The sequence below is a fragment of the Varroa destructor genome, unplaced genomic scaffold (assembly GCF_002443255.2).
Source record: "Varroa destructor unplaced genomic scaffold, Vdes_3.0 BEIS01000001.1, whole genome shotgun sequence".
Lineage (NCBI taxonomy): Eukaryota > Metazoa > Arthropoda > Arachnida > Mesostigmata > Varroidae > Varroa > Varroa destructor.
Window position 1 is genome coordinate 37441546 of NW_019211454.1, and position 10992 is coordinate 37452537.

At 40.7% G+C, this 10992-nt stretch overlaps 1 protein-coding gene across 3 annotated transcripts; it reads right to left on the minus strand.

The window, feature by feature from the left end:
* Positions 1 to 512: 512 nt before the first annotated feature.
* LOC111243246 (putative protein phosphatase 2C T23F11.1) lies at positions 513 to 10840 on the minus strand. Of its 3 annotated transcripts, XM_022788485.2 has the most exons (10): positions 10359 to 10840; positions 7438 to 7608; positions 7050 to 7146; positions 6404 to 6561; positions 6110 to 6201; positions 5422 to 5481; positions 4868 to 5041; positions 4506 to 4615; positions 4174 to 4293; positions 513 to 2343 (listed from the first exon to the last, which is right to left on the minus strand). In XM_022788485.2, the coding sequence occupies exons 3-10, from the start codon at positions 7116 to 7118 to the stop codon at positions 1762 to 1764; spliced, it is 1365 nt and encodes a 454-aa protein (XP_022644220.1). In that variant the 5' UTR covers positions 7119 to 7146; positions 7438 to 7608; positions 10359 to 10840; the 3' UTR covers positions 513 to 1761. The 3 variants fall into 3 exon arrangements, with proteins under 3 accessions (XP_022644220.1, XP_022644218.1, XP_086833578.1); XM_022788483.2 differs by lacking the exon at positions 7438 to 7608; XM_086977452.1 differs by lacking the exons at positions 7438 to 7608; positions 10359 to 10840 and adding an exon at positions 10186 to 10209.
* Positions 10841 to 10992: the final 152 nt, after the last annotated feature.

Sequence of the window (10992 nt, forward strand, 5' to 3'; positions counted from 1 at the left end):
ATGCAAAACAGCTCCATAAAAAAGATTTTCACTAGGATTATATAGGTTAGGGTAGGATGAATAGGTAAAGATCAAGAATGTTTTGCACGCTGTTACTGATAGATTCGTACTACTTGTAACTTAAGCAGATAACAGCAGTCAGCGGTTCATACGGCTCACAACAAATTATTGTTAGCAATCGCTATGATAAGGATTGGTGGAACTTGATGGATTCGTAATATTAAGAGATCTTGAAACGGATGAAGCGCTATTCTACAATTTAGTTAGTGTAGCATTCGTAACTGGGGACGCACGCAACTTTTTCGTAACGGCAGCGTTGAAGCTTTCCTTTGCACAATACCTACTAATTCCATAATATGCAATTTGGAATGCAAGCGGTCGTTTTTGAGGATGCCACCTGAAAGAATCATAAAACAATCGATATATACAGAATGTCTGCACTTCTTGTTCTCAGAATTAAACATGTTCACTTATAATATATCTAGTTACCACAAGTTACCATAAGTCACGCATTTTTTTTCGATAAAACCTCTTTTTATTTGCGTTAAGTTCATCGCTTTGTTTTCTCGTATCATTATTTATAATACATAAAGCAGACATGACGAAAACCATTTATTTTCCCACAAAAAGCGAAACTGGTCACCTTCTTTGTTTGTAGTAATAGTAACCACGTTTACCCCGTTTTTCAGCTTCTATGCTCGCTTAACATGTCGTCCAGTACTCGCTTCGGCTACAGTAACCATTAGTATCTTCCGGCATTGCTTGGAGTAGTGATTATATATAAGTATCACTAATAATAATATTAATTGTTGCATAAAGTACCTACATTATTTGTGTATATGGAATGACTTATTTGTTCTGCTAGTTTATAGTTCCATTTGTCCTTTTTTGACTAGTTTACGTAAAAACAGCGTATTCACTTTGGGACTCTCTCCTTGCTCTTTTCAGTTCTTCTTCGCTTCAGTCTTCTGGTTTGTTGACTGACCTCATTGCGATTTCCGTTCACGTTGTTAGGGTTTGTCAGTTCTCAACGAGTAACGAACTTCGCAGACGAAATGATCCCACCCATGTGCATAATCGAGATATTGGTGTCTAATATCAATTTACCGTTGCATTCATCTCCGAAGCACCAGGCCATTCTTCACTAGCGACTTCACATTTGTCGAAGCCGACCTCTTTAACATACTTTATACCAGCAGAAGGAAGCGAACTTAACAAAACTGCTTTGTCCCCCCCCGCCCGCCGTTTATCTTACGCCATGATTTTATTCTCGTTATAAATAATGCATTGCTTTAGTCACAAGCGCCTCTAATTTATGACCCGTTGACTCTGCCGTTTTTTATACTACTGGTTTTTGTTAATGTCTAGAAAGCGCACTTTTTTACTGAGCTTCTGAACTGATGATGATGATGATAATAATAATAATATATGTAGCAATCACGTGGCACCGTTGGATGCTTTCATCACTGATTTGACCTCTTTTCACGTAGCGCGACTCCGAATAACTTCCTTCTGCACCGAATTTTGCGCCGAAGTTCTATATATGACTAGCACTATTTGTTGAAACGACCGCGCCTGTCCGGTTCACTCAATTCCATATTTATAAACTCTTCCATCATTACGGCCATTCCATTCTGAAAGAGATTCGTACTGCTTGCTAACAATGCTCGCTTTTGCGAAATGTATCAGTGTAACATAGTTATTCAACGATTATTATGAGGATACGAAGAAGGTTCCGTTCTTCGAAAATTTAGCCCTTTTCTAAGCAGCAGATCGTTCGGTCTCACTCGGCGCTTCATTCATGTCTGTCAGTGGTCGTTCCGCAGGTGACTTAAGTTCGTCTGGACGACTTGATGCTCGACTGTCACCGGTTTGCGTCTGGGCCGATGTTGAGGGCACTGCCAGTGGTGGAACAAGTACGACCTGTTCGGATTCAAACGTGTACACACTTTCGGCATAGTGGGCACTCTCAGCGTAGCCAGGATACTCGACAATCTCCTCCGAGATTGGGCTATTAGGCACGGAATCGTTGTTACCGAGCGCTACCGGGGGAACAACATGCGGGACAGGCACCCCAGCACCAGCAGCAGAGCCAGGAACTGTTGCGTTCTGCTGGACAATTCCGGCGGGTGTAGTGCCCTGTGGGGAGGTTTTATGTGTTGGCAAGCCGATCGTACGTGGATAATCAACTTGCTCTTGTATTGGTCTAGAACACTTAGCGGACAAATGGTCAAAGCTTCGCCCGTTGAGGAAACACACGAGCACCACAGTCATATTATCGCATCCAAGGCCTCCCATCGAAGCATCTGGTGCTAAGCAGCGGGTCATTAGTTCTTCGCAAATCTGCAAATTAGATTCCATATAATAAAGAAAAAACGATCATTTGCAATGTAAGTGACAGAAAAACAAAGCGCATATAATTAACTTGTGATTGCTAGCTAACTAATAGTAATCCATTTTTGATGTATCAACGTAGCTCACAAGATTACGTTGTCACCAGATTGTCGCTACAGGCCCGATGTTGTTCATAAAAAAAATGGCAAAGAAAGTCGATTCCCGAGGAGCTATAATCAGAGGACTTGAGTTGTAGAGCTCGTTCTAGGGTTGAAATTTACAACGACAGAATACGCGGTATCGTAGATACGCTGCATTCTATTAGAGCTCAGTGAGCTTTTTATGGAATGGTTTAAAACGGCGGAGTCTGTATCTGTGCCCCGGTGTTTTGGGGGGTCCGCGCGGAAAAAGTTGATGCAGTAGCTGGGTGGACATTAGGTAATCCAAGCAGCCCAGTTTCTCTTTAATTGACACAGTTAAATGTTTCGAATTTTACATCCGGTATTGCCGTTAGGTCGACTGCTTGAAACGACCGGTTTTTAGCATCGAATGTATCTAGGAGCTTGGATCAACTCTAGCAAATCGCAGTAGCCTAGACCGTCACTATTTGGAGCGTGATGCACTAAAATTACGTTTAAATACCGTTAATTCAGACTATGCGAAGCGCCTTCGTTTTCAATGCAATTCTATTTTGCAATCGGAAATTCTCTGTTCGTATGAAGCGAATTGCTGCCTGACTGGATCAGTAAATAAACGAAAATACCGCATATTTACATATAAAAACTTTTATTCCATTCACAAGCAGCTGCTCTAGGGAACTCAAGTGACCGTATGATGCTCAGGGCAGGCCATTAGAACTTATTTGCTTTACGCAACTGTTAATGGTCCCCATGAAACAAACATATTTCCTAACCGGATCTAGATTACTGTGATTTGGGTAATACGTACTATCAACAAAATTGTGCTAGCTGTTGTAAAGCTGAAGTGATAAAAAATCAGGCTTAAAGAATATACAATTTCCTGAAGGCAAATCGTTGCCATACCCGTTCCGTCCATGCGACTGAAAACCACTGAGCCTTTCTTGTGTGACTTTGTAAAGAATAAGACACATAAGATTCAGACAGATTCTACAATCAGTGCTCTAAAGGAATAAACAAACCGCGGCAATTGTGCCCTATTTTTACAAAATGTAGCGCCGTTAGCGTGCTTCATTTCGAGTTTGCGCGAGAATTCCTGAACTTTTACCTGTAGAACGCAATCTTTAAAGGGTAAGGACATTGCCGTTTGTAGCACAATCTTCATAGTGTGCGACGAGTTTCGTTTCCAAGTCGTCAACTCGTTACAGAGCCAATAGGTTTTCATATATATTTATGTATCATTCTGCTACTATTACTTTCTAAAGTTTTTAAACCTTAATTGACAGTAGCACTGATTTGACCTCGGATCATTTTTTTTTCCATTTATATAATTTCTTCGTAGACACATAAGGCTTCTTATGTTCAGTTTGTTTAACTGAAATTGCGAAGTTAGTTCGGGAACTCGTTTGCAGCAGACATCGTAAGGTTACTCCTATACAGATTTTACAATAAAATTCTATATTTCGTGATGCCATCATAAGCTTTACACCGATCAATCGAAAAATCGCGAACTACTCATTTGCCTCATATAATTACTTTCTTCATATGATACCAGCTGAAGTGGAAGCTTCCACTATACGTTCTTGACGTTGGCGTGTGTTTACCGCACTATCATAAGCGTCTCTCTTCGACTTTTTCGTTACGTATATAGTACGGTTACCGAGAAAAACATCCTCACGCAGCCGTCCATAGTGATACTCACGATTTCTGGCTCCATTCGTTCAGCTAGTCGAACCCGAATAAATTCAATGACCTCTTCATTTGACATGACGTCCCAGATTCCATCGCAAGCGAGTACAACAAATTCGTGATCCGGCGTTAACTGCGAAAATCAGGTCACAAATTATAACAAAAAAATTATACACTTCCTTGAGGGAATTTTGTAAAACACTTGTCAAGAGAGCTATTTTTGTCAGCAAAAAATAGTAGTGGGTATCCGTGCCCATACTGATCTCCTTTAGTATAAATAGAAGATATGTTGCTTTTTCGTTTGGCCGTTAGTACGATACAATGCGAAATAATGTTCCTACTCACCGGTTCAACTGTTACATCTGGAAAGGCTGTCACAATTTGCTCGTGAGCGGGTTTTTTCTCGTTTTTCTTAAAAACAAAATCCCCAAATGCTCTGGACAGCGCGAGGTTACCTAAACAACAGAAAACGTAATGTGTAGTATAGTGCAATATCATCTAACCAAGGTCGCTAATGAAACTATTTCTTCGATTTAAAACTGCAAAAGCTATGAGAGGCGATACCAAGAAAGCAGAAGAGTCAATCAGTCCGAAACAACTTTTATATAAAAGTGATATGTCAATCAAGCTCCTTCATTGGATTTGTTCATGGTTTCAACTATACATTTTACGTACTCGGGCTATATAATTATTTTTTTTTAAATCACCATTGACGCGATTGAAGTCGACCCATCCACCGGCTGCGTTTATCCGCCGAGCCTCTTCTTTGTTCGATGGTTTATGATCAAACGATAAAGGCATAGTTCGTCCCGCTATGCAGCAAACCGCTCGCGAGTCGCCCACATTTCCACAGTACATTGTTCCCATAGATTTAGGGTCATCTGCAATAGATATTAGGTAATAAGTTAAATTCTATGACTAGGCACGCAGCGGCAATTGACAGTGGCCTGTGCATCTTCAAGGTAACGTGCCCGAATCCTGATCAACACAACGTCCACTTAAACGGCTTAAGGATTCAGCATGTCCTTTGTTTATTAAAAAATTATTATGAATGACGCTTCAAGAGTGGCTTTCGACCCATTCGCACGCCGCTGGGTCGAGACTAACTTAGTTGATCTTTGTATTCCGTAAAAGTGGGGTTCTTAGTGTGGGGTTTGAAAGGATCTGTAAAACAACCATGTCAAGTGCGTGGTTTCGTTCGTCGCTTACCAGCATAGAAAGGGTCAAGTCAACTGCTGAAAGTAGCACCCACTAAACATACCTCTTTTGATTAACACAACTACTCCCGTCGATCCGGCTAGCTCTTCCTTCATGACATCATCTGCAGCAAAAGAATAAGCAAGAAGAGAGATATAAACTTACAATACTATAACATTAACCATTAACGTGCTATGAATACTGTAGAATCGTTATAGTATAAATATTGAAAGTTCCTAGATCTACTCCATTGTGGCTGCTTAGGATAAGCACTTCGTTTATGCACATTATACTAGGTTAGGCTAAGGCGGAGGCTTAAATAATATAAGCAAGTTCGAGGATTAATTTTCCTTGTAGCTTCAGAAATAGAACACAGTACTGCAGAATGTAATATTGATTCACAGCAAAGACATGGCATCGATGAGACTTAGGAAAAAGCAAAAGCTTGATATTTATTTAGATTTCTTCATAATAATTGTTTCGACGTACGCAGTAATAAAAAAAACGAACATTATAATACATACGGGCATAGTAATAAGACGTTTTTATTTTTTTTATCTATAGGTGAGGAAAATGGACCCCATACTTTGAAGCAGTGCACTCTGACCCTAAATGTTTGTCTCTATATAATATATATATATATATATATATATATATATATATATATATATATATATATATATATATATAAAGAATAACACCAGTTTAGAATAGTCTGGTGTTATTTAGTATCAATTGTGTACAACTTGTACCGTTTAACATGTCCTGATCAACCTCGAGAAAGGCCTGTTGAATAGCCCTTACATAATTGCCTTCCTGATACGCTTGCTGGGAAACAATTTTCCTGAAAAGTACAAAAGAACAGATTACATTTATATCGTTCTTTTTGCCAGCTGTTCTTATAGAAGATCGTTGTTTTTCCAGAAGAGAAGCCCTACACTACTCGAACGAATGCTCGCGTACATGACTCAACATACAATCGCCTTTCAGGTTTTAATAATTCAGTTTGGACAAAGCTTTAGTTACTTCTTTGTGTCTTCACCGACCTGTGCACATGACAGCTTGCGTACTTCGCCACCTTAGCGCCACCATGACCGTCATACACTGCAAAGAAGGCAGCGTCATGATCATCGGGCAGACTAAGTAAATGTGTGTGAGCATCCTCCATGTTGATGCGCCATCCCTGTAGACAAGACGCCCCCACCTATATCATTCCGCCAAAAAAGGTAACAGTGATCAATAACGTACCGTACATTTTTGACGCCGATTAGAAGATTAGAAAAACACTGAACCTGCTAGTTCATTTTCGTGAAGTGTATTACATCCGTTTAGCAGAAGATGAACAGATGATAAATTATTATTCTATTTATTCGCGCCATTACGGGTCATTCGTGGGTCTCGAAGCAGCGACGCCTGGGTTCCTCAGCCTGGAGTCTGGTCGTCCAAGCTAACGCGTCGACATTGTGTTACTAGGGAAAAAGTCAGTAACATTATGTGAACTCGAGCCACTGGCTACGAGATTGATTTTTGCTACTTTCAATAGGCCCTAGCATTTGTCGACCTAGAAATTCACATGATAACATAGTACAAAGTTGGTCGCGCATCAGAATGATTCATTAGCTAATTCACCGTTATCATGTGACGTGAATAATTTGTACCGCGAAAAACCATGATTACATTGAACATATTGACCTTGAGCAGTTCGTTTCCACAGCATGACGTTTCCTTGACAGTGACTGGTTCCGAAAGAGTTTGTCCCATAGTTTTCAGACGGTTCAGTTGGTGGTTGCTGAAAGTCAAAGATTACCAACGTAAAAAGACTAGCCGTATTAACGAATACTACTTGTACGCTAACACAATGATTTCTTGATGCGTTTCCTGCCATGCAGGTGCTAGCTGGTATGCGCTACTCGCCTGAGTGTGTGCCCCTTTAGCACTGACGAAATATGGGTGTAATACATATAAACCTTCAACGAACTGGCCTTAGAAGTAAACTGTCTTCATAGACACTACGACACAATATTTTTTATGTTGATGGAAGAGGCGCTTGTCAAATAAATGTATAACAGAATTAGCTTACGTTGTGCTACGTGCCCTTGCGCATATTCGGCAAAGCAGCTTGCGTAGAACTTCGTATTTCGCAACTAGCTCTCTTTGGCTCAGCTAGACGTACTGAACGCGACATTGCACTAGTAGAATACATAGCCTAACGAGCCTGCTTGGCGTGGCCTTCGGACCAGATTCGAAGAGACTAGGAGGAAAGGGAGGGAACTATTACAGGATTTTCAGAGGACTCCACACCCTGCTTTAAAATGGTTAAAAGGAAGTATTGATAGACTCATTGCTCTCCTCTCAACAGAAGCTGCTATTATTATTTGTGATATACGAATGTGTCGGTTGCTGCCGTCCTGCGCCGTCACTTATACATCCTAAACCCTACACACGGCATTGCTGTGCAGGTAAGAGTAAAAATATGTTAAACGGGTAAATCTCGAGCCGATTCCGAAATCAGGTAAGTAGGTAAAACCTACTGAAAGGAATATCACTCTAAAATTGGTATGATCGGTGATAATTCGCGGTTACGCGCGTAGTGGTCAGGCGCAGTAGCGTTTTGTTTTGCATTTTGTTAAGAAAGAGGCTCACTGCCTGATATCTGGTTAGATACTAACGCAATATGTGAGTTTGAAACACATCGACGATAACTTAAAACTAGAATGATCAAACTTATCGTACTTGAGTTAAGTATCCCATGGTCCGTTAGGTCGGTGCTAAGTAAGCGACCAAGGGCCTCCTTGGAGACTACCTGCACAAAGCAGCTATATCACAGATTAGAATTACGTTACAAGTATAGTAAATCATAATTAATTTACTGAGTTCATCATTCATACGTCTATGTTTTGTTGATGGGTGGTTTCATTCATGCGGGAACTGATCCGGTGGACAACATTTGATCGCCTCGGAAGAAATTCCTTGCTTTAGCAACAGCCGGCATTTTTTGGTTATCTATCTAACACAAAAACGAGCTGTGCAAGTAAAATTAGAAACAATACTTATGCGGCTAGCGTTCATAGAATGTAGCACATCGTTAACAGGCGGTTGACGATATTCTATATAGGAGCAAAACACTTATGCTAATATGAGCAGCTTTTCTTAAAGATACAATAAAGAATAAGCCGTAACTATTGTATAAGAGCGGTTAGCACCTACTCACGGTAAAACAAAGCGACGCTAGCATATCAGATCCCATGCTGTTGAGGTTAAAATGGTACAGAAACAGTACAACGTATATAACAACAGTGGCAGGAGTAACTACATGAATGACAAACGATCTAAAAGGGATTCAACTTCAATAACTAATAATACTTTTCTTTAAGATAGGACTAAGTGCTTGCCTGTTACGGATTTTTAACAAGCAAGGATATTTGTTTCATGCGACATTGTCATTCAAAGTACATACGCGATTTGAGTCTCATTACAAGTTGAATGTCGGTGCTACAATCGTGACGCTAGAATGTTTACTAACGTACTTCATAATCGACATGACAATATAGATCCTTTAAGATAAAGGTACTTCGTAAGCGTAGGGTTGATGTCAGAGTTTTTGAAATAAAAGTGGCTTCAGTATCTTGTAGTAAGTTTTAGTTCAACTCCCATAGGCTCGACCAATTCGAATTTTGCCATTTTTCTAACGTTATGTCGATCGAAAGGCATACACGACTCTACCAGCGACAACAAAATCTAGTCTTTACTTCGGTCACGCTTTTGGACGCATAATTCTCTTTTCTTTGTTTTACCTATTGAGCAATACACTCGATCCTATGGTAATTTCCTACGCTGGCATTGGCGCCGTTAAATAAACAAAAACTGTATGCATCGCTTGAGCAACGGTTTACCCAAATAGTTGATTTCTTACGAATCAACAAATCGTATTAAAGCTAAAACGATGTTTTATTTACGATTAATAGGAAAATATATCTGATCGGAATAATCTATGCTGTTTAGACGCATTTTTGTGTTCGACGATTACGTAATCTGTGCCCTCTGTAATTTTTTTCATTGCGTTGCAGCCTAACGATACCCCTTAATCAAATGTTCCTAGCATAGATCACAAGGCCAAACTGCAACGCAGCCATAATCCCCGGGCTTCAGCAATACAACAAAAGCTTAGGTTTACCGCCGTGACCTGTTTTTGTTACTCCTTTGGGAACCTCTCGCCACTAGCTTTAGCTACTATCTCTGATCGGTAAGCATGAGTTCATGATGTCAATCGAGCACGATTCCCGCAATAAATGAGCAATAATCCAAGTCCTGCTTTTTATGTGGGATTTTATGACATTCATTTAAGTCGATATTTTGTTGCAACTGATACCAGTAGAATTAATTGGAGGCTCAGTAAAAAAAAAGTCATATATTTAGTTGCTGAAAGGCATTACAACAAACCCCTCGATCAGTTTATATCAGGTTTGGTCGAAAATTTACTTTGGAGCAGCAGTATAAACATTTCTATACAACGGATTCTGATCAACTTCTTTATATAGAAACCCTTTCATTGTCTATTAGACGTTAAGACCTTGTTTTAACCACGGTGTTCGGCTCAACTAAAGGATAGGGCTAGGCGAGAAGAATCAGCGCTGGTAGATGGGCGTATAATTATCAAAACATGCATAGCGGAGAGCACGCAGAGTAAGGGAATGCCCCTGTTGATGACCTCTCATTATCATCACTAAGTTTTATTTCACTAGGTCATCAAGTAGCGTCTATAGATTTAACATAACTCTCACGCTGTCTATCGGCACTAGCCATCATTTACTGACGGAACAATAATTACATTTTGTCGCTTTACAAGAGGACAAACTTGTCCGCAGCAGCGACATGAACTTAAGGAGCACACACATCACGTACATAAAGGCACACATTTCAGCTAAGGTATCACCCAGTGCAGGCACACCTGGGCTCGACCACAAGAAGCCGAATTGTTTCCGTTATCCTGGTGCGATCTACCTGTGTTTTGCTTGGACGTCGTTCAGTCGCTCGTATCAGTAGTTATAGTACCATAGCTCCTCCATACGCGAGAGCAGTGCAATCACCGCCGAGAGAATCAGAGCCAAGGACATGGATTCACGAGGAACATAAGGGCGCGCGCCACACAGAATGCTCCGCCGCTACTCTTGACTGTAGAATACACAATAAATACAAGAATTAAATAGGCGAGTGCACGTTCGCCTTCACTAACGAACGAGCAGAGAGAGTAACGAGACAAAACGTAAGAGATGACGATCGCGATGTTGATGCTTCGGCACTACACTAAAACAGTGCGTGTTCCAGGCTGTTCGTCGATTGTCGCCAGTCAACAGCAAATGTCTCTGCGTTTATAGTACCCCTTAAAGAGGCACCAGTGGGAGTCCAAACTGGAATGATTCCAGTAGCTACCGACTAGTAACCAGGAAGACTTAATGCTACCTCCTCCACATGAAGAAAGGGAAAGACCCACACAGGAGCTCACAGGTTGCACTGTGTATAACGGCTACATCAACAGCCAGCTTACATAGTCAGTAGTACACAGAGAACACCGAGCCGTCTGCTCACATTGTCCTCGCCCCCTTATGACTTGCTGTGACGGCGCAACAACGCAGAA